The sequence below is a fragment of the Lingula anatina genome, chromosome 4 (genome assembly GCF_051362555.1).
Source record: "Lingula anatina isolate TDL-2025a chromosome 4, LinAna3.0, whole genome shotgun sequence".
In the NCBI taxonomy this organism is placed as follows: domain Eukaryota; kingdom Metazoa; phylum Brachiopoda; class Lingulata; order Lingulida; family Lingulidae; genus Lingula; species Lingula anatina.
This window is the reverse complement of record NC_141770.1, coordinates 5,842,920-5,867,863: the sequence shown is the minus strand read 5'-3', so window position 1 is coordinate 5,867,863 and position 24,944 is coordinate 5,842,920. Positions and strand designations below refer to the sequence as shown.

At 35.3% G+C, this 24,944-nt stretch overlaps 2 protein-coding genes across 2 annotated transcripts in view; both read left to right on the top strand.

Moving 5' to 3' along the window:
• Window positions 1–24,944, top strand: part of LOC147762137 (uncharacterized) — a 169,606-nt gene that overhangs the window by 98,800 nt on the left and 45,862 nt on the right. The window lies entirely within an intron of this gene.
• On the top strand, window positions 14,679–24,399 carry LOC106160175 (uncharacterized). Its single transcript, XM_087010711.1, has 3 exons — window positions 14,679–16,696; window positions 17,226–17,367; window positions 23,835–24,399. The coding sequence occupies exons 1-2, from the start codon at window positions 14,746–14,748 to the stop codon at window positions 17,351–17,353; spliced, it is 2,079 nt and encodes a 692-aa protein (XP_086866837.1). The 5' UTR covers window positions 14,679–14,745; the 3' UTR covers window positions 17,354–17,367; window positions 23,835–24,399.

The window sequence follows — 24,944 nt, the reverse complement described above, 5'->3', positions numbered from 1 at the left end:
TCTCATCTCTTCCTAGGATAATTAAGTATAAAAGATGTCTGCAGCAATTTTGTAAATGTAATATGGAGAAAATCATTTTATTATTATTTCTTTAAAATAACTTTTTGCAGTAACTGTAAGTATACTGAAGCTTTATACTAGTACATGTATGTACACTACTGTTGTGATCTCATTCTATGTAATCTTTATAAAAAGATGAGTAGTTATTATTGATTTTGTTGCTTACTTTGTAATTTTTTGTTAATTTTTTTAATGAAATTGAATCAAAAGACAAGATATTTTCTTATCTTAAATGTTCAGTTATTTATTGAGCTAGATTGCCTAAAGTACATGTAGTGCTAATAAACTAAAAGTGGATAAAGCAAGTCAGAATGATGACTAAATCATCAAATTGTTAATTCCTGTTATAAGTACTGGTACCTAGTAAATTCCCACCTGGTAATTCTGGAGCTGTTTGTAATCAAATAGTGTTTATTTATTTTATTTAGCTCATTAGTGCAGAATTTTATTTAAGAGAAACTGGGTTGAAGTTGTAGAGAGGCATAGATAAAGCGAGGGGAGAAAGAGAAATTAAATGCTATGAAAATTTCAAACTCCTATAGCTGTTCAATGTTGTTATATTTTCTCTCTCATGCTTCATTGGCTGCTTCAGAACAGTGGACTAACAGATCTCCTGATCAAATATGGCAACCTTCTAAAAAGCTTGTCACTTACAATTAAAATTCCTGATAAGACACAAAATAGATTTCCCATGGGGATTAAGCAATAAGCATTAGCATTTAGTGGGTCGCCATATTTGATCCGCAGATCTGTTTGTCTGCTGTTCTAAATGTGCTCATTGACAAATAATATCATACAGAACCTGGGTAGGGGGTAAAACTTATGCTTACAACAGGTATGTATACAAAACTGATGAAGGATACTTGGTAAATAAAAATTTTCCAGTTTTTCACCACTTGAGAGTTACTTTTACTCTTACTGTCATATTGAAGATATTTCATTTACATACATAACCCCAACCAGGTAATATGATGTGACTATTTTATTCATCAGTGCAGTGTAGATCATAGTTGTATATGTGTCTGTAGTCTTATATAGAAGTCACTGAACACACTGTGGACATGATATACAGTGATGAGAGAGAACATTTTAAAAGCAGCAAACTACAGTCTCTTTGCAGTAAATTTCGGGCTTTTATTTCCTTATGAAATATTAGAAAGTACATATAAATTTACATGGGGAATTTTTAATGCAAAAATGTAAGTAAAAAGTACTGTGCAAATGTTTATGAATACAGTTTTTATGTCTATGAAAATTAAATTGAAAGTCTACAATGCAGTTTTTGTCAGTATTTATCATACTCATATTATTTTAGGTAATTATATGATTTCATCAACTTTATTCATAACTTTTAATTTAAATGCACTTCTTGAAAATGTATTTGACCTTTGTTTTTCTGAGAATTATCATTTCAACATTATAAATGTACCAACCAACTTTTAATTATAAATAAATATTAAATATTATTATTATTATTTGTTGTTGTTGTTTTATTTATATGACTGTGTAAGAATATTTAGGTCTAAGAACTCAGTCCCAATAAAAATAAAGAGTGCATTCAGTGCTTTATCTGTCTAGGTAGATCAATTCAGGGGGACTCTTGCTGAATGTAATCAGATTAAGAGATTAGCACACCACCCCCTAGCTTTGAGTAGAAAATGGAAAATAAGCATGTTATAAACAAAAGGAGGCGAGCCAATCCAATTGCATTCAGCAAGAGTCCCTGTGGAGTTGGATCGATTTACATAGACCAATAGTGTCATTGGGAATGAGTCCTAAATTGAGGCACTAGTAGATATGTCAGTGGCAATACTAAGATGAATAAAAATAAAATGATAAAAAGAAAGTGTAGTGATAGTTTCTAATATGATTCTTTTACTTCCAAAAGTGTTTTATGCGGTTCAAAGTGATAACATTGGTAATATTAAAGAATCGGGGACCACTGAAAGACAAAGTATATTGCAAACTTTTTGAGAGGTAAAAAACTAGGTCATGTCTCCCATTTCTCCCTGCAGAATCTTACAGATATCAAGTCAGCGACGTTGTATACATACGTTACCATAAAGCGTGTAAATATTTTTTATTCTATTTTCATTGGTTGTCTTTCATTTTGTGCGCCAACACTATATTAATGAAACACAAATAAAAGACATAAGTGTTGGCCCACAAAGCGAAAGAAAACCAATGAAAAAAGAATAAATATTTACACGCTTCATGGTAATGTATGTATCGGTAACGTATGTATCATTTTAGCGTGACAAAGAAGAATAAGCGACGTAAAAACAAGCTTGCGCACATATACAACGTCGCACGCAACCACAGAGTCGCGACAACAGAGAACAAACAATGAAATCAGAAAACAATACCTTCACGTCATTTTGTAACGTATATATATGTATCATATTAACGTAAAAAATCAGAATGAGGACCGTAAAACGAAAAGCGCACATATACAAAGTCACATCCACTCACAAAGTCGTGACAACAGAAAAACAGTCAATGGAATCAGAAAACAGCACCTTCATATTATAATATTTGCTCACGTACCCTGTACATATCGGTAACGTATGAATCAAATGGACAATTTTCACAGATAGTTGAAGGCAAGAAATCTTATGCGACGTTGTATATGTGCGCACGCATGTTATTACGTCGCTCATTCTTCTTTGTTACGTTAAAATGATACATACGTTACCATAAAGCGTGTAAATATTTTTTTATTCTATTTTCATTGGTTGTCTCTCCTTTTGTGCGCCAACACTATTTTAATGAAACACAAATAAAAGACAAAAGTGTTGGCCCACAAAGCGAAAGAAAACCAATGAAAATAGAATAAATATTTACACGCTTCATGGTAACGTATGTATCGGTAACGTATGTATCATTTTAACGTAACAAAGAAGAATAAGCGACGTAAAAACAAGCGTGCGCACATATACAACGTCGCACGCAACCACAGAGTCGCGACAACAGAGAACAAACAATGAAATCAGAAAACAATACTTTCACGAATGATGCGTAACTCAGTAAACTGATTCTTATGTGATTTATTTTTTCTAAGAAGCATATTTGGGTTCATATGTACTGCTGCATAAAAATTAAAATGTTAGATATACATGTACAAACCTTAGTCGCCACAACTCTAGTGTTAAATATTTACAGTGCTAGAGCAATAGGCGACAGTATGTTTTAATTGGGATGCTTTAATAATAAAAAAACTCATTTGGGATGAAGGTCTATAGATGGACAAAACAAAATGGTTTGTTTGTGCAATAACCTGATGATAACGTTTAGATTGCGTTAAGCCGCATCGTGTCTTCTCTAACACAATCCCACAGTCAGTGCTATTATTATGTAAACCAGGTGAGCATTTTGGTGAGAGGTATTCAGATAGGACCAAGGTCAGAAGGAAGAGGAAGAAGCTTTACGTGCCACATTGCCACAATTTCCACACGTAGACTGAAATTTTGGCACTGAGAACTGATGTAGTTTGTTGTAAGTACTGTATAGATGATATAAGGCAACACTGATCGGTTTATGTTGACGATATTTTATCCAAAAGTATGCATTTCCCACTTCAGACGTAATGGCTCTTGGATATATTTCATTGACATGAATGCTGAAATGAGCTTGGAAAGTTTAATAACTTTTTATATTGCTTTTTCCAGAAGGAAAGTATTTACTCATAAAGAAGTGAGAAGATTATTCCAAAGGTCTGAACGCGTTATTCTGTCTTAAACAAAGCAAGACGACAAAGCAGGTAACTACTGTAACATTCTCTGCTCCCAATGGGTGCCTTTTTTTTGACAGTGACCTGTACAAATATATCCTATTTATTAAAGCTAACTGACAATAAACAAATTATTTTATAGAGAAATAGCCGCGACCAGGAAAGCAAACGTACATTAGCTAGGCATTGTCGACCCCCTTGACTTCATTTTTTCCTGATTGCAATTTCGATTACATACCGTCTTTGATATTATAATCTGAAATAAAATGCTTGCATAAACTATTTGATTTAAAAAAAAGATGAGCTAAAGTGCCAGCATTCGGTACGAATTTATTTAAGTATGGATGTATTGGTATAAAGTAATTGGTAAAATCATTCTGAAGATAATAAGCACGTGTAGCAATGAAATCCTGAATTTATATCACTCTACCCACAAAATACGCAAAATAATGTTTAACTAAGAAAGTAAAAAACCTATCAAGATTATTATTAATATTATGTATTTCACTTTGTCAATTCCTTAGATATTATTATGGATTTAGTTTAATTTGTTTCATTTTTCATTTAATTTCAGTGCCTCGTAACAACCGTCTACTATGAAATTGGACGCACTCCCAGAAAAGACATCAGATTCGTGTTCGCCAGCGCCCGCACCCATGTCAACGTTGTCTTGCGTGTCGAAGTTTGTCGTATAGTCAACTTGCAGGGTTGACATATGATTTGGTTTGAAATGTAATATTTGCTTTGGTTTGTAATATTCTGCATCAAAACGTGTATGAAATGAAGTGCAGCGTATAACGAGTGTTTTATTCATGAAACTTCTGATAAAATGGACTAAAACCAAGCGTCAACCCTGCACGTCGCTTGTTTATTATTATACATGTGTAAATAAGTTGTAGTACAGCACTCTATCCGAACACGATGTTTTTATTGTAATTTAAATTTTTGTTTATACCGGCCAGTTTTCGAATCTGAAACGACACCTTTGAGGTTATGCTAAAACAAAAAAGTGCCTTGCTCAAGTGATCTATGAAAATGAAAAATTGTAAAATTATCATTAAGTAAAGTCCAGGCAGAGATCGGTGCTAGTACGACTCAGTCACTGGTTCAATGTTTGATTGTAAAATTTTATGTGTGGGCAAATATGTAATAAGACGCTTTGTTGTGCACTTAAAAATGCATGATTATTCATATAAAATTGAATACAAATATTGATTTTAATGAAGTTAAATTTAGAAAAGAAAAATGCGTAAAATGCATTCAGGAATCTTTTATTGTGGGTTCATTGGATGAAATGAGCGAAACGTAAATTTACAATAAACTGTAAACGCTGTAATCCTAATTATGACACTTTTAAGAGTTATTGCAGAATTGCCCACACGTATTGAGACAGGTCCTTCTAAAATTATGAATATGCGGTTATTACGCATGGTAAGAATAAACTTCCTTGGGTTCCCAGTCTTTTGATATACTAGTAGTATGTCTGATCAGTGATAGATAGTTTTATTACTGGGAGGGGGTAGAAATGTTCGTTTTCAGAAAATCAAACCAGGGGTTGGGTTAGTTTTTTCCGCAATTGATAAGTTTTTGTTATTAAGGAAGGGAAATTAACATTATACCTTCATTACAAAGCGTTAATACTCGCAAAAAGAAACTGATTAGTAGAAAGTGTTTCCTTTTGCGTCAATTAAAATGTACATGTAGAACTGGCATTTATCGCATCTTTTACAAGTTGAAAATTTGAAAAATCCGAAACTAAAATTATCGCAAAGCTCTGATTTGGGGGTAATGGGTATTTCCTAGAAATTAAAGAAACTTGGTCAGTTTATCGCCTAAAAAAAACCTTTTTTTTTTTGTCTAATCAAACATGAAAAAATTATAAGAAAAAAGACACTTTGGTAAGAGTAGAAGATAATGTTGATCTTGTATGCGATACTTTCTTAATTCTATATTTCGGTCAGGATCAAGGAGTGGTTGAGAATAAAAGGCCTGATTAGGTGCCAGTCCTGCACGTGCTGTTGGGTTATTTTTGCTGAGTGTTTCTTGACCACTGAACACCAGCGACTGTTGAGTTTATTAACATTTTCTGAGTTATTTTAAGTTAACTTGTTTTTGCATAACCTTTTCAATTTTGTTTACATATTGTTCTTAAAAATGACTATGACTCCGATAAGGTTGTAAAGTGACCATGTCTTCATGCTGTTCTTGATTCGCACGACACGTAAATTTAAGTGTTCACTCAAATTTGTGCCACCAAAACCCTATTTTAAGATTTAAAAGAGAAGAAAAAAATAACGCAAAATATAAGGTGCATATTCATTTATCTATTAGAATAGCACCCATCAAATTAACAGAACTGAATAATGTTTGACTGCTGTTTGGTGTTGCGTACGAGCGTCAGCATGGCGACATGGAGTTAGTTATAGGGTCATGAATGCGTTCCCGCGTGCGGGGAGAACGCTTACATGAGATCGTATGCACTTTGAATTTCAATACTGTTACATTTTGGTACACTCATAAGACCAATACTTCAATGTCAACTTTGAACGATGGCTGTAAAGTACATAAAATCTCCCACACATTAAGTTGTAGATAGTTGTATTTAAGATTGATTTACATCTCGAAATGCTAAGTCGTTATGAAAATAATTACTTTTTATGTATGGCGCAATTGATTGTATTTCTTTTAATAAACGTACATGAAAGTTGTAATAGATGTAGTTTCAAAATGTGCAAAAATGCCGGTTGCTCATTTCTGACATTCTTTTCTTTAGTTTGACTCGAACCTTTGGTTTTCAGCTTCTTGGCAGTCTTCTTCTGCTTCTTAAGTCTGTCGCCTTACCTACTGAGCCAATGTCTCAGCTTGCTTTTTCTCATTCGCACGATCCTCTTATAGTAGTTCAAATTGTTTATTTAGGTTTATTTTTGCAAAAGGTAATTTGCTGGGACCTAGTAGCGCCAGGAATCGAACTGGGGACCTTCTGTCTCAGAGGCAAGCGCGTTACCTACTTCTCTAAGTGTTCCCACCCATCCTCCCCTGGTAGACTTTCTACTTATAGTAACCAAAAGAAAATTCTAATAGCACCCTTTTGTAATTCCAAAGTGCCCGAGCCAGGAATCGAACCCCAACCCCAGGCTACCACTGAGCCATGTAGCCATCAGTAAAAACACTAAGACATTTTGTATATTCAATAAGTTTTTTTATTAAGAGCAATTCAAATTTATTTTACTGTATTCAATTATTAATAAAACATATATCTATAAAACATCATTGTATTAAGTCTATTTATTACTACAAGTATCTGTGAGAATATTATTGATGTCTGCATTTAAATTCACTCACAGGTGTAAAAAATATAACATTCTTATCTATTCGACTTGACGAATAAACTATCTACCACATTAATGGTCTTATGTTTGATCTTAATGAAAAAAACAAAATATTTCAACTTCTTCATTAAAAAAACAATGGTGGATCTAGTCTCCGCCCTCCCCAAGGAGAGCTAGAGACCCATTCTGGACTCGCATGATCAAGTCCTCAAAATACTCCATCTCATCCTAAATGTCAACATCTGACCCCTTGAAAATGTCCTGGATCCACCATTGTTTTTCTGTATATAACAATGAAAATTATGAGATTAAAAATTGCATGCTTTTTTCAGTCGGACACTTATCGTTGTGAAAAAAAAACGGACACGCACTTTCGTTGTCTGGCAAAAAAAGTGTCAAAAGTACTAAGGTAAAAACACATACAGCGTTTACCTAGCTGTTGACAATATGGACAGAATAATAAACACTAGTTTATATAGGGAATATGAAATTGAAAAAATTCCTTACAAAAACTATTTAAAAAACAAACTTCATCTTCACTTATGAAATCTGGGTTAAAATCCAAGGGACAAATCACGATATTTCTCATATTTCCTACATCCATTTTCAATTTGAAAAATCTTGTAACAAATGATTTGCAACCTTCTGAACATAAATTGAACCTGTATTTGTTCAAGAGATTAATGGCAAAAATATCAGCTATATTGCCGGATAAAACATGTTATATTTGTAAGAACTACATTCAGTGATAAATACTAAAACACGAATGGCAATTACATGCACCAAATCAGCTTTTCAAGAAGGAAATTTTCCAAAATATAAATTGAAATTTGAAAATTCTACATACTTCACTAGTGAAACAAAATTATCAATCTTCGTTCGTAAAATTACATCTCTTATTCAACAAGACAGCAAATTTTTTAATTTCAAGAGACGATATTCCCGTTATTGCCCTATTTCTTATCTGAACATAAAAGAAAGACGCACAATGAGCGTCATTCTAGATTTCAGTCCATTTGGAGAATGAGGCTGAAGAATATAGTCACGCCGGTAAAAACAAAAATTAAGGATTCGACACCGGGCTTGTAACATTTATCAACGGTTTTGATAATGTGTTCCTTATGATTTATTGAAATTGCTGGATATTAAAGAAAAATATTTGGCTTTAAACAGACATAAAATTTGTGTATTTTCGCGTACTTTATTAGCATTCGATCTAAACTAGAAACTCACCCCTTACTGTCTTGCTGAAGAATACCACAAATAGAACCATTTTACATGTCACGTGTGACAAACTAGAAACTACGATAGTATAAAACATATTTCAATACAATAAAGCAAGTTTTTCTAACTGATGACCATGCATTCTGATATATCATTACGTTTTAAATATGTAACATTTAATTCATAAAAGACCTCAAATTCGTGATGTTATATTTAAAAAAAGACATTTGGACATAGCCTTTCCAAATCCGTTCCAAACAGCATTTCGGGCTATCAGCTCGCCCCCTATGTCTTGAAAGGTTGATCTTATAATATGTCACGCAGAAATCAATACAACTTCAATTTATCTTACACATTTTAATGAAATGAAATATTAAATATTAAATTATGAAATCTTGCCAATATTCGACATGGAAGTGTATTACTATACCCCCTTAATGCTTCAATTATGTTCTTTACTTCAGAAATGGACGTTTGTTGCTATAATTATGACATATTCTATAATTCCAGTGGACCACTACCAACCGATCACTAAATATCAACATGCCAATAGCCAGACCTTCACAAGACATTTCACAGCATTTTCCCCTCCTTGGCCATTTCTCACGGTAAACTTCCACTGCCACTACTATTTCTACCGACGAAGTTCAAAATACTGAACATGAAGTGCAACTTCATCTTCCTTTGTTATGAGACGTGATGAGATGAAGTGAAGGAGGAAATAAATGGTACGTGGGGAAAATGTTGAGAAATGGTCATGAACGCTCTTAAGCAAACGGGTGTCAAAATACATTTAAAAAATAAACCACAATTAACTTATCACCAAATGCCTAACATTGGTTTCTTAAAACGTTATATTGATATGGCTGAAATTACTATATTCATATACTTAATATCTAAGCCGCCTTCGCTCCACTTTCTGGTCACTCAGCACTGAGGCAGTGACGTCTCCTTCCAGGCTGTCCATCCCATTACATTCATGGTAGGGGGGGTGGCAGGCTGAAGTGACCGCCTTTCCTTTTCAACTCTCACCAATATTTTACGGATGGAACTTCATTTGTACTTTACAACATTAAAATACATTGGACGAGTTTGTGTTCAGTATATTTTAAAAAAATGCCAGACGAAAATTAACTTCAGATCCTTATCAACCCCAAATTGAAACGACATTATGTAGGTCACTGGCTTTCTAGATATGACTCAACAAGGTTCACTGATTTGAATATCTGAGCAGTTTTTGCTATGTTTGACCAAGTAGACCTTACGATAGAGACTGTGGTGTTTTGATTCTGATGCTGTCTCAACCATGATTGTGACGTACTCCACAAAATATCACCCCATTGTGTTAGTGAAGACATAACGCGAGGCGGGGAGGGGGGGGGGTAAAAAGTTCATATAGAAATTACCTAATAAGCCATTGAAAAATGACAATATGATATTATAGTTTAAATTAGATGTTGACGAGCCATTCAGTAGAGAAAGTTGGATTAAAAGGAAATATGTTGAAAAAAAAACGGCACAAAAATGAAGGGGGGAGGGTATGGATGATGGTATAAAATGTTTGGGAGAGACGGGGAAATTGATTTTTGAGTGCGTTCGGGTGTTTACTGTTGTCCTTTAACTTTAACACACCATGTTATACAAACTTTAACAACTTTTGTCTCTTAAAAAAACCTGTTCATATTTATCTTTCCTACTTATATAACTACCGTATGTTTCAACTATAGTAATTCACAAAGATGGACTTTGAATTCAAAGATGACGTCTATTGAGAAAGAGCGACATTACTAAAAACGCAGCACTAGAAAATCAACTGGCAAAGCGTCAACGCTACGAAAGAAACTAAAATTAAAATAAGTTCCAGCAAATGTTATGCTAACGTTATGCTAGAAAATCATCGTGACATTATAATTTAGCGCTGATTTACTCTATCAGTTCTTCCTCTGAAATGTTGTCCCAATGAATTAAAGTGAAGCTTACATACTCGTCTAATATGTCTTGAAGACAGCGATAAATGACAGAGGACGCTGATATGATCATTTTCTTATAATTTCTCCGAAGTATCATAATAAATTTTTTTAAATACTCAAAACTTTTTATACTGAATGCACATATTTCAAAAGTGTCCAAATGTCATGAATGTCATTTATATGAAAAAAGAGTACCATGTAACAGTGGTAACCGTACTTAAGGCCCCTGCAGGCGATACATTTTCTGGGAATTCACGTCGAGACGTTGTCTAGGATCGAGAAGCCGAAACAAGTGAAGCTAATTATTTGTAAATTATTACCTATTTATAATAACACGCTTTATATTAATGATCATGGGCCTATTTGCTCAATACTTTTATCAAGCTTTATTATTTTCTCTCGTAGCGACTAAAATCATATATCTAGACTCTTTAACGACAGAATATTTATGTATATCCGATTACAAATTATTTTTTTGCAAGAAAGTGTTAAGACGGACTCGAGAAAGCTGTAGTTATAACAACTACGGAAAGCAGAGCGTCAGGAGAGACTACACATTCCATTCGAAGGAAAGGGGGACATGGGATAACCTTCGCCAAAAATGGTCCGATAAAGTTGACATTTGCCCTTGGCCTGTATTTTAATACTCATGCTAAAAAGTGATTCTGTAAATTTCAGTATGCTAAGTCACGGGGTTTTCCTTTTATTGCGTTAACAAATCTTACATTACAATGTATAACAGAAAAGTAAAAAAAAAGCGGGATGATTTAAGGAAAAAGACCCAATATATCTGCCATTTAAACGTGGACTGTATTTATCATAATATGAATTACTCCAGTAAGTTTGAGTATTACAAAAAAAAAAGCCACACGATTATCAATTTATTGCTATAACAGTGAAATATGCAGGGCGACGACGACGGACGCAGGCGATAGCTTTACTTCTACAGCTATATCCACACATACATGTATACAAAGCATGCAACTTTTGGTAGGCCCCAGTTAAATAAAGTTTTTATAACCGACTTAGTCCTTAGTACTTTAATTTGCAGTAACATTTACTTCTGTTGGAGGATATCTTCTTTTTGTCTTATCGCTGATAAAAAAATTGTCTTACTTGAAAGCTTAAATCAAATATTGAAAGATCGCTCAACATGAGATCTTTTCTAATTGCCCTTGTTTTTTTTTTTTTTTTTGTTTGTTTTTTTTTTTTCTTTTCTTTTAATGTAAAATTTGAAATTTTCCTTGGTGGGATGGTGTACGTTACATTTAGTTCAATTTTGCTGAGAGGTTATAACAGGAAACTTAATGAGCTTTGTAGATTTACAGTGTATGATTGATATGTTTATATTTAGTACAGTGATGATTGATGGACAGGTGGGTCAGAAGACCACGTGAGAACAGACTGTGCGTGCGGTGCGATTTAAACGGAGGAATATGTAGTCTGTGACTGCATACATACGGTTGAGTGCCCAGATCTGCTTCGTTCAATACACTTTTGAAGAACGTTTTCGCTAGTCCTCGAATTGACATTCTGATGTTTACTACTTAATAAAACTACATTTTGAATTGAAAGACACTGTGCAATGTATAACAGAGCACATTTGGAGTATTTTCTATAAATGACGACAAAATCTTTGCCAGTAGAGCACGTGACATGTTGTTTGTAGCAGTAGATTTGCTAACTTCTGCAGTTTTCAGATATATATAAATTGTATATAATTTGTAAACAGAAAATAAACGGCCCCGTTTATACTGGGACACCCTGTATTTCTCATTGTATCAACCGAATACAATGTTTAACTTCGGGGTCTGCGAGATTAGTGGGTAAAAAAAACTTCCTTTTAATGGAAAAGGAATTGACTAAAACAAGAGTGTCCCTGCAAACACGTGTAGATTGTAACTGTGACATTTCGTCTGACATAAACATACAAATGTGGATTTTTTGTTATATTAATTGCAATAAATGAGAATTATTTTGTTTTCTACTAGAACTTTTTGTGTCCTGCCTATATGTATCACTACGTATTTAAGATACTGTATCCAAACACCCCGTTCACCAAGGCCTTAAAGAGACAAATTCCATTCCTGTACAAAACAGAGCAATGATTTAAGTAGTTAAATATTCATGTGTGTATGTATGTACTGGGGTATGTGTATGAAAGAGCATGTATGGAAGATCATCTCTACTTCTATGATTATACCAAAAGTTATAGAATATTCCGTTCCCCAAGACACTCTCCGTCGTGGTCGCAGGTATCAGCCCCCCCCCCTCCCCCCCCCCCCCCCCCCCCCCCCCCCCCCCCCCCCCGCCTTAGATCAAAATGTTCACCAGGTAGAGATAGGGATAACAGATAATCTCATTTATCCAGGTATCCCTTTGATGAACTTACTGACACTCTTTGTTGTTTTAACCTCCCCCCTCTCCCCGTTAATCATGTTGCTAACCTTAATGAAGGCACATCTGCAGGTAGAAGTGGGGTAAACAGATAATCTCATTTATCAAGGTATCCCTTTGATGAGCTGTCAGTTTTAATTGTTTCTTCACTATCCCCCCAAATCCCCACTGACAAATTATTTTTTAAAGGACGCCTTTTCCAACTAAAAGTGACATTCTTTGTCAATTAACAATGCCTTTACAAATTTACTTTGCACCAGAGCAAGCTGAGTGATGACGTCAATTTGATATATTTTCTACCATAAGCCAGCTGAGTGATGGCGTGAATTCGATATACATTCTAGCATAGGCCAGCTGAGTGATGACATCAATTTGATATACTTTCTAGCATAGGCCAGCTGAGTGATGACGTCAATTTGATATACTTTCTAACATAGGCCAGCTGAGTGATGACGTCAATTTGATATACTTTTCTAACATAGGCCAGCTGAGTGATGACGTCAATTTGATATACTTTCTAACATGGGCCAGCTGAGTGATGACGTCAATTCTATATACTTTCTGGCATAGGCCAGCTGAGTGATGAAGTTAATTTGATATACAAGGTACTTTCTAACATAGGCCAGCTGAGTGATGACGTCAATTTGATATACTTTCTTACATAGGCCAGCTGAGTGATGACGTCAATTTGATATACTTTCTAACATAGGCCAGCTGAGTGATGACGTCAATTCTATATACTTTCTGGCAAGCACAGGTCTCAAACTACTGCGCATGCGCGAAAAATACTTCGTTTGAAACAAACAAATGGTGGAATTGACAAAGCCTGCCGGTGTTTACCGTCTGATTGATTTTTATTTAATTTGCTTTCTGGTGTTGTTTTGAGAAGTTATATTAGATATATTCTGTTGTATATTTTAAAAAGCAAATCCATCGGACTTTCCTTTGATTAACATTCATTTTACGGTCAATGTAAGGGGGATTCCCTTCGCATTTATAGTGTTATATGTGGCCCCAAAGGGATTTTCCACCCCTCCCCCACTCTTGATTAATAAAATTCTTCATCGGGCAGATTGAAATTTATACTGCAAAATACATTAAAAATCGTAGGAAGGTTAATATTGCAGATAATGCTGTAAGGATATTCTTATCCGGGGCGAAAAGGGCCAATATAAAATTTTTATCTTCGTCTTACGATTTTGGAGTACCTGTTCTAATTTTTGAAAGTGAGGCAATGGATATAATAGGTTCTTATCGACGGCCTATTTATTAGCTTTATAGATTTTTAAAAGTATTTGGAGATTAAAAACACAAAAGCTGGCAGGTTTCAAATCGAGGCCCCACATATTGTTCTAGTTCGTGTGCTTTTCTGGCATAGGCCAGCTGAGTGATGACGTCAACTGTTCGCATTATCTCCACATTTCACAATAAAAACATTGTAAACAACTCATAGAAATGTAATAAAGTATACTTTACCACAAAAATGGTGGTTAACGAAATTATTCTGGAATTTGAACTCACACCAAGTGACCTCCATAGATGGTCACACTCTGTTATGATCTCTTATGCTTAAGAGAATATTTAAAAAAAAAAAAAAAAACTTTTCAGAAAAAAACAGGGAATAACTTTGAATGTTGGGATGTGTTCATTAGCTATTAGTAAGACTTGAAAAATTGTTGTTTACCCCAGTAAGTTCATTTTTTGGCCAAAATGAACAGTTATTATCCCTTAAAGTTTTTAAAAGAACCCGTGCCCTTAATTATAGCCAGAGCAGATGCTTGAGAAAAGGTAGCATGATATAAAAATTACAGGTTTTGGCTGTTCACGTGAAAATTGCGTTGAAAGGGGTGTTTATTCTTTAGAATGAGGTTCCGCTTTTTATGTCATTTTTTTTCTCGTAGCCTGAGATGCCGTTTTCCGCCATTTTGTGACCTGACCTGCCGTTTCTACAAATGCGAGCTTGCCTCAACTGCCTCGTGGTCGAGACAGAGGCCATGGACGTGTTCAGTACTGGGGACATTTTAATCATGTAATCATGTTTTATTCGGCACTGAGATATGTCTACCGAAGTTGTAGTCGACACAGTTTTGTTGGTAGAATAACTCAGTGTTTGGCACAACCCTCACAATGCCATCAATCGCTGCGATTTACATGCGCCGTTTCACAACCCCGAAGCCCTCACAAGATATGGGGTTGGTCGTTGGGGAGACTTACCACTGGGACTGAGCTGTCATACTCTACAAAAACAATCAATGAATATGACGCCATCAAGACGAAAGATGAATATAACGCCATCATCAGAGACACAATAATACGTTTTGAAAAAATCGCGAAGTGGTACCTCATTCAAGATGGAAGGAGCGAAGGAGAGATTATTAGTGATTACGAGGACGGAGCTCGGGAAGCTGAAAAGGACCTTGACGGAGTGCTACCGTATATATATGCTGTTAGTCTTAAATGTTTGAGGGATTCGCCAAGATATCAAAACACTCATCTTTTACAAGATGACAGGTTATCATCAGCCCTGCTAACCATCATGAACAAAGGTTTGATGGAGGGAAGTGTTCCACGTCAGTTAAACAGATTGTTGTTAGTTGGGGTTTTAATTCAGCCATCTCCAGAAATCCTTCAGTTTTATAAGGAACTGGAGAGACACATGTCACAGGTATGGTCTGAATGGCATGTTAAGATTAGGATAGATGCCTGCCACCGATGGTTACATCTGTCTGTACTACACAAGCAGAATTACCTTGAAGAGCAGATAAGGATTTTCTTGAAGCACTTGATGAGTGAGGTAAAGCTAGAGAGGAAAGAACTTGGAGGCAAAGAAATTCACTGGCTTGTTAGTGTTCTACAATCTGCAATATACTATTCTTGTGAACTGGGAGGAAAATGGGTGGATGAAAATGACGTAAGACATTTTTTACAGGAGCTGGAATTCAACAGTGAATTCTCTGAGCCGAGAGAAGTGTACAGGTATGTCCAACTCTGTCATAATGTTGAATATTTGGTGCCCTCTGACATTTTATGGAAGGGGTTGGAGATTCTGCTTTGTGATGGAACTGAAGAATACAAGATACGTGCATTTCTGTGCATTAAGTGGATGTTGGGCTTAGCCCAAAAGCAGAAGTTGAATAAAGGTTTCATGGATGTACAATATGTTACAGAACTTGCTGAGATATTTAAGAAGCACGCATCTTTGTTGCCATTGAGACAGCAAATTGGTATTACATGGGAATTTAGTGTAATGAATTATTCTGATCATGAAATGCTGTTGAAAGTTGCTGAGAACTTTGTGGCTAATGCACAAGATATCGATGGGGACGGTGGTCATAGTTTAGTTCATGCTTACCTACTAATGGATTGCAATACAAATATTGCTTTTTTAAAAAAAGTGGTTGATTTAGTGCAAAACCAAGGGAGAAATATCCCCCCTTTCAAATTGCTTTCCATTACTTGTGATTTGATGCGCCATCATGGCTATTATGAAGTCTTCAGTGGAATACTTGATAGTTGTTTCCAGTCTGGTCTGATGAAGGAGGAATCATTAAATGTCATGAAGCCTCAAGGGTGTATAAATATTGTGGAGTTGTGTGGAAGGTTAGAAATGGAGCAAATTGACAAGTATGTTAAGAAGATTCCACCAAGCCTTTACAAAGCAGATGGTATTCAATACTTTACAGAGAAATTGAAAAATATATGCCAGCATTCCTCAAAGAAGGCTGTTTTAGAGGCTGTACAAATGATTCTTGGTGGTCCCCACATGGCAAGAGTCACACCAGTACTTCCCATATATCGTCCTGTTGTGGAGTTTTGTTTGAATGAATTGAATGAGCCTGTAGACATGAAGCTGGTGCCCAGAGTCTTTGATGAAAATGGGTTCCTCAAAATGGAAAACATGTCTGCCTTGCCAGAAAGATGGAGAAGAATAGCAGTGTGGATTCTTCATGATGAAGATTTCTTTATCAACAAGCCAATGTTAACTGGTGAGTTAAAAATGTGGTTGTTGTATGTAGAGACGGCTTTAGTAAGCCCACCCTGCTGCCTAAGCAGCTTTGGGTTATGACTAACACAAGCTTGACTTCAGTGTATTGAGCCTATTTTTCCTATATACTTGCTGGTTACCCACTGAGGGCCAGCTTATATAGCCATAACAACAATGGGGTACTGAGAATAACAATAGGTTACAAAGGACAACAATGATGTATCAGTAGAGAGTAATGTAGACAACTGATGTTGTATGTATGTCAAATATAAGTACTATACTCCACTGCCTCACTAAATCTCAACATGTTGTGGTATACATTTCCCAGTAAACATTGTATTATTTCACGCTTTAAACAGAGGCCATCTTAATTTGAATGTGTTATATGTCTATGTGATAAAGTTTTGACATGAACAGGTTTTCTTTGTGTAAATATTAATATTTCAGTGCATTCAGGCACACATTTCCTCTCAGTAAGACATTGAAATATGTTTTATGTTAACATTGATTTGGTTTTCTTTATTCACCAGGTGAAACAAAGGCAAAGAAACACTTCCTATATCAAGCAGGATACAGAGAGGTTCTAGAGGTGCCTTTTTTTATGGTGAAAGAAAAATCTGCAAGTTTGTACAAGTTTTTGAAGGAGGAATTGAAATAAATCCCTCACATAAGGTAAGGAAGTAACACTGTAAGTTTTCTGAACAGAGTAATTCTTTAAAAATATTGTGAAAGAGGTAGACGTAACACTTTGTGATATAATCTTATTGCTATTTGTACTTTTTCCTTGTTTGGGCGGGGGGGGGGGGGGGTGCTGGTTGCTGCCTGTTTTGCACAAAGTAAATTTTTTTGGCATAACTAAGATAAGAATACAGGAATTGATAACTGACAATAAAAGTCATCCTTGTTTTGATATCTGGGCCTTAAAACTATTTACTAGTACCCAAAATTGTTCTATAAATTGAGTTTACTTCATCATCACTGGGTGCCATCCACTCATAGCAGATTGGCTGTCATGGATCGCCACATCTCTCAAATACTTGAACTATATTTTTTTTTGACCAGTTTATTCTTTTATGTTGTCCATGTATGTCGTTCTTGGTCTTCTTTTCAAACATTTCCTATTAGCCTTTTTCATCTTTTCCGGAAATGGAAATTGCATTGTGGGTAGGGGAGCCCTGCTACGTCGAAACACTTACAGCGGTGCTTAAAACCATGGCTGGGTTTACGTGCTTTTTTGTCCCGCTACTACAATAACAGTAAGCGAGATCGACACATGAGGTTTAATAAGTTCCCAACAAACCCGTTAGAATAAAAAAATATGGTAGAAAGAAAGGAAAATATTGCAAGTTTGGATCAAAAGCAGGGCACCGCGTTTGCGCTGAACATTTCGAAGGCGGGAAGAAAAACTATAATATTAGGAGATCAACGGTGCTTTAATAAAAAAACAGAAATGCTTAGTTAAACAACGGATATAACGAACTATCGGCAAATAGAACTCGGGGTAAAAAATGCGAGAAAAAAAAACATTATAAAGATTTGAAGAAAAAATTGAAGAATAGGCCGGGGCCTAAAAATTAAGAAAAGACTTCAAGCATGAGATTATGGAAAAAGAAAGTAAAAGCTTTGAAGTTTTACACGGGGATTCTACTTACAAAAAATTCAAGAACTTTCACGACTTTTTGTGTAACAACAAAGAGAAGGTTTGAAAAGTTTCGTATGTAATATCCTTTTTGTGTGTGTTTTATTGATAAGTGATCATTTTAAATGTTGTAGGCCCATCACAGGTTTTAGTCTCTAATAACCCTTAGCAGGGTGGGTTCTATTTTTTTTTAACGTGAGACGTTAATAAAATTTTTATTATTATGTATTCAGTCCCGTATACGTATTACTGATTTGTACAAACGGGGCTCATATTATCAAGATCAACAGAGACATACGAAGAAGAAAGTACATCGGCTCTTGTTGAACGCGTTATCGGCGAAATAAAAAGTTATTTATTTCTGAACTCAATGACAAGAGAATTGGAAAATTCAATGGGCATATTTTTACAAAAAAATGCAGAAAAGCCTTTCTGTAAGCTACACGTACATAATACATGTATGGTAAAGACAAAATGGATAATAAACATAATCCAACAACCAGGGATGCTAGTGGGGTCCGGAAAGAAAACCTGAACTTTTTTTTGGCAAAGACGGGGGGGGGGGGGGGGGGGGGGAAGGGGGGGGAACAAATTGATTATGAAACAATTACTATATTTCAAATTTTATTTAATAAATATATTGCAATATATGTCATCACAACTTCATGGTAATTTTCAACAGTTGTTTCCAAGGATAATCTTGACACTGACAAGATGGAAGTGCCATCAGTACATAAACACCTACCACCCATAGTAGACAGTAATGATCCCTCACGTAAGCTTGATAATCACCAGCATGATAATGATAGTCACTAAATGTTAATCCCTTTCATTTATCATTTTCAAAGATTGGTAATGGCTAATATCGTCTGTTCCCCTCTCCGCGAAATCCATTTAGTTTGGTTTAGTTCAAAATTCCGCGCACGCGGTGTCAAAACTTTCCACATGGGTGCCGACATTAAAGCCTACATTTCCAACCAATCAAGCGCCATAAATAAATCACGTGCTACGGTTGTGACTAGATATTGTGTTGAAACGCAGCTCTGTCGCAATGGTTGAAATGCGACGTTCCTCTGACGCATCGTTCGTCCAGTCCGCGACCACGTTAAAAACGAGAATTCCGGAACAAAATATAGTACCAGAAAATTTTATAACTGGACGCAAAAAAACGGAATTCCGGTAAAAACCGGAAGACTAGCATCCCTGAACAACGTATTTGTAAAGTAATACAAATATGCTTAGTATTAAAGTAGGCCTACGTAGCCTATATTTAACTGTCTAAGATAGTTGAAAACTATGAAATGTGTGGGAAACACTTTATTTGAATGTTTTAATTGTCTGTGATTGAAAACGATGAAAATACGCATAAAAACGTTTAAAAATCAAATAATTTGGGCTCTTGCTATAATTTTGTTTTTGTTTCAGATTGACAAAATTTTCATACTTGTCAGACCGAAAGGCTGACATTTTTTACCTGTCGTAAATTTTGTGCGTATACTAGAGTAAGACACGGTAAACTTTAATTATCGTCTGGGAAAGAGTCGAGAATTCCTGTCTCACCTATTTAACACTTAAAAGGTTTTAATTACAGAGGAAAGGTCGTAGTTGTGGCCGCCCGCCTTACCGAACAATTGAACAAGTAACACCTGATGCCTTATCAGGTACCAAACGATTTAATCAGTTCACCGACGAACGATCTGCGTGTCAGTTTTACCTGTATACACAGTAGTTACGAGTCAAACAATGCAGGAAATCTTTTCATTTTATCGCTTTAAAAATCTCTTAAGATATCCTTCAAACAAGACATAAAAATCGTAATGAATTGACACTGCCGGTACATGAGGTGATATCGCCACAGCTTGCATAGAACATGTATAAAATTGTGAAGACGTAGGCCTGCGCACCTGTCCACACTCTTGAAAGCTGTGTACGAGTCTACTGGCTATTTTGATTTTATATATAAAAAAACAATGAGTCTCTTTCGCATATCTTTATTATCGGAAGCATTTAAAAGAACTCCGTAGCTTTAGTTCGTCATCACTTTTGAAAGTGCAGCCAAGGCTCGGACGCTTAGGTGAAGTCTAGTTGTAAAGCGCATTGTATTTTAACTGAGAAAAAAAATATTTAATTGCTTGATTCTCCGTCCAAATAGCTGTTTCTTGCCTACAGTTTACGCATTTCTGTGCTTCAGCCACCTTTTTAGTTTGACAGAAAGCAATGCACGCTTCATACGACCTTTTTATATGCGCACCTTGTACATCATCTACACCTAGCATTGCCATGCTGGAAACAGCAGAGGACCACCATGACCCCTGTGGCGCGCGGTTCCTGTCATGCACACTTCGTATTTCCGCAAAAGATGAAAAAGGTTAATTTACTAGTAGCTTTCTTTCTAGTAGCAATTGTTGCAAATGATCCTTTTAATGTCAAATCGGCCAAATTTATGTAAAAATGGGAATTTTCTGCAAAAAAAAATTGTTTGTGCCTTTTTTCAGAAACTACACAGACCTAAGCTGTCATATTATAATGAAGAGTTACTCTTACTGTCTCCTTTCATTTTGTTAAGTTTGAGGTCAATCGGTGCATTTCCATGGGAGAAGCAGTCATTTGGTGCCAAAACTGAAAACTCTCTTACACCTACTTATTTTGGAACTGTAAATGCTAGGGACATCTTGTTAATTGCATTTAATAGAGCTTGTCAAGCGCAACACTGGAAGTGGTGTCAGTTTTTACGTACAGACACATTGACCTATTCTCTTCGAACTGATGAATATTCTTATAGCCTTTGCTTATGCTGTCGTCGTCATCATTGTGCACTTTCATTATTATATAACAGTAAACTAATATGAAAACTGTTTTACCTTTTATCATTTAGCTCATAGAACTGATGAATATTCATAAAAACACAAGTGAAATGCGAAAATCAACCTGATCAGACCATTGTTCCTTTTTTTTCAGCATATTTTATCCACCCTTATACAAATAAAATATATAAAACTGTTTTACCTTTTGTCAGAACTGATGAATATTCATAAAATACAGGTCAAGTTTTAAAATCAGTCTGTTTGGACTACTACTGATGGTTAATCTGCTATCTTGTAGTGTGTAATAAAGTGTCAAAAATGGAAATAAAGTCACATCAGTGCAGTTTCAATCTCTCACTATGTTCAGAATCTCAAAATGGTGCAAATTGGAAATTTAAAATTGTTCTATTGATATTTTTCTCATCTCAGCAGTCTTTTATGTACAAACACAGATGTGTCTCTACATATAGCAGTTACCTGCGTCTGTCGTTGTCGTCGTCGCCATGCACTTTCACCGTTAACACGATTAGTGGAAAGCCATTTTACCTTTTCGCTTGAAACTTACAGAACTGATGAATATTCATAAAACGTGGGTCAAGCTAAAAAAATTAGCATGATTGGGCCATTTTGTCAAAAGTAAGGCTGTTTTTTCGCTTTTTTTTTTTTTGGATGTATCCAACACCAATAACATGATAAGTGGAAAACTGTTTTACCTTTTAGCAAGAAACTTACAGCATTCCTTTACTTAAGCAGTATTTTATTTATTTTTTTTTTTTGGAATGTTTTTTTTTTCACCCTCTCACACCGATTTCGGGGTCCCCAGAGGATGTCATCCATAAAAATAAAAAAGTGTGGCCTTATGTTCTTTCACCACGAATCGCGTTCGAAGAAGCGACCAAACTTTTAAACCATCTTTACGTAAAACAGTGATATGCCGCAGGCTGAATATAAACAGAAGTACCAATAACTGAGAAATCAAATTTACTGAGTTAATCAGGTGACCTCATTTCTATGCTAACAACGTTATTTTCAAAAAAAAAAGTTTATCAGGAAACATTTGCCCTGCCGTGTTAACATATGCTCGGCAGCATGGACCACTCTCTTGATAGCTGTCTGTGTGTCGTGAGCAATAGACAATGCCGGAGCAAGTAATATCGGGAGCAGGGGGCTTCCCCATAGGGAATCACTCTATTCGTTTGAGACAGATACTATGATTGGCTAGCTTACTTTGTCTGTGAATGTTATCATTTTTTATATCTTGCCTGATAAGTAAATGGAGGGGAGAAAAACTCTGTGGGTTATATATAATTTTATTAGTGAAGTATGTCAAATGATGACTGTAAATTCAAAATGGTGACACTAAAAAATCTTGCTGGTCCTTTGGACTGCCGAAGTTCAATTTTTTACCATCTTGACAAGTTTTGGCTGGTCATCAGTGATCAGACCTACAGTTTCATCATGACTGAAATTAAAGGAAAGAAACAGGACTTAAATACAGCTTTAGCTGGAAAACAAGTCTTATTGGTTGATTTTTCTGGCCATTGAATGAGATTACATTAGTAAACATACGTTACACATATGTTGAGATTTCCCTTTAAACTCCCATATGTTTAGCTCTCTGCATGATACAGTTTGTAAAAGTCTAAAATTAACAGTGTCACATAATTAGGAATCAGTGATAATTATGCAGGTAAAGGTTGCTTAATATTGCATATAATTTTACAAAAGAAAAAAATTATTTTGTGTAATGCGAACATAATTGCTATAGTTGAATAACAGTGCCTTATTATCCTCATACTCACTGGGGTTATTCATATCGTGTTAATATAACTAGATTAAAAGTTTGAATAGCAGCTTTATTGGAATATTTTTTGTTATTTTTTATTTTAATTTTTTTTCAAACACTGGCATCTTCAAGATGTGACTTTTAACTCCCTCCGACCCGAAGCTTTGTACATTTTCTGTATTTCCACATAAGCTATAATATTGGTGTTAATACCTTTAAACATTATACAAAAATATTTTATGCACTGTCATTTTTCTCATTTTTCACAATATGTGAAAAATGGTGATATTGCATAAATTGATTTTGTATAATGTTTAAAGGTAAATGTTTGAACTCTGTTGATCCTGAAACTGTAATCTTATTGACCACGTTACCTATTGTGCATCATTAAATTTTAGTGTTGATTGACTGTGCTGTTATAAACATTATTTATTATTGTGTCTCTACATTTGACAGCTTTGCTGCCTTGTTTTTACTTCATATTTGCTGTGTGGCTATATTTACTAAGACTGGTGCCTGTACATTTGCCAGTTTTTCTGTCTCTTGTCTTAAGCCCCCTTTACAATGGACGATGTCCTTTCTGCATCCTGTAGTACGGCCCCATTTGAAATTTAAAAAAAAAAATACGTTCTGACAACTGGCCGATCATTGAGCATTCATTGTGCAACCAAAGTGATGCTTGTGCCTCCTTTCTACGACCACAGCAATGCCAGTTTCATGGTTGCACAAAGGAAGCAGAATGGACGCTGTCCAGTGTGAAGGGTTTTAGGTACAATATTTTCAAAATTAACATTTTTCAGCTCTGTGTGGAGTTAGATAATTTTTTTAATAAGGTCATAAGGTTTTTTGCTGTTTTTAGCTGTACTGTTTCATTGTGAAATATTGAAGTTTTTCATTTGCTTTTTTACAGGTTATCCAATAATTAGGAGACCTTTGAAGTGCTTCCTGACAGCATTGAAGAGGATTTGATAATTCTCCACTGACTTAAAAAAAGAATGGAGCCAATGAATGTTGAACAATAATCTGAAACCAAGTTCACAAGCTGTAAACTAGGCCTTTTTATTCTTGGTCTTGCTAGTAATATAAACAAGGACATATCATAATAGTGCATATGCATGGTTGAAAATCTTCACATGTGACTTTAAAAAATAATGAATTCTGTTTTCTTATATTGTCTTTGAGCACTGACATAGTGACTGACATTTGGTGTGAAGACAGTGTTAAAGCTATAGGGGCACACTGATTGTTGAAGGGGTGTGCAGGGGTGTCTTAATCACCCCCTTCCAGGTTGGTCCTGTAATCACAGTAATATGGAAATTGAAAATGAGGCAAATGCTTACAGAAGAGAAAATGTTTATGGTGAATTATGTTGAATGTTCTGATGTTAGATTTGTTATTTCACTAATTGAATTGTTAGAGGTGTAAAGCATTGTACCTATTTTTATGTTGTCTGGAAATAAAAGATGTTAAAAATATTATTAGAAATATTTGATTCCATCAAAGTAGGTGATGACTGCCCTATAATGCTTATTCATCAGAGTTGTATAAAGTTGCTCAAATTCAGCAAAAACAACAATATAAAAACCATTTTCAAGCTTAAAGTATATTGAAAAGGTAAACTAAGTAATTATAACATTTTGTCTCTTTTACCCACAGTACACTCGAAATTCTCTGTGCACCAAAAAACTACGTCTTAGCTTTTTTATGTACAGACACAGATGTGTCTGTACATATTGCCATCACCTGCGTCTGTCGTCGCCGTCGTCGCCGATGGCGATGCCGATGCCGATGCCGATGCCGATGCCGTGCACTTTCCTTGTAAACACGATAAGTGGAACACAGTTTTATTTTTTGCTTTTATATTTACAGAGCTGATGAATATTCATAAAACGCAGGTCAAGTTCGAAAATCAGCATGATCGGGCCATTATAGTAGAAGTTATGCTGTTTTTTCACTTTTCAGCATATATACAACCCTGTAAACACATTTAAAGGAAAACCGTTAAGCCTGTTGTCATGAA

Bases quoted from the DNA above. Each gene is read 5' to 3' on its own strand.
- LOC106160175 (XM_087010711.1), top strand. From the start codon at position 14,746: ATGTTTTATTCGGCACTGAGATATGTCTACCGAAGTTGTAGTCGACAC. The intron at 16,697-17,225 runs GTGAGTTAAAAA...TTTATTCACCAG, and splicing joins CAACAAGCCAATGTTAACTG to GTGAAACAAAGGCAAAGAAA.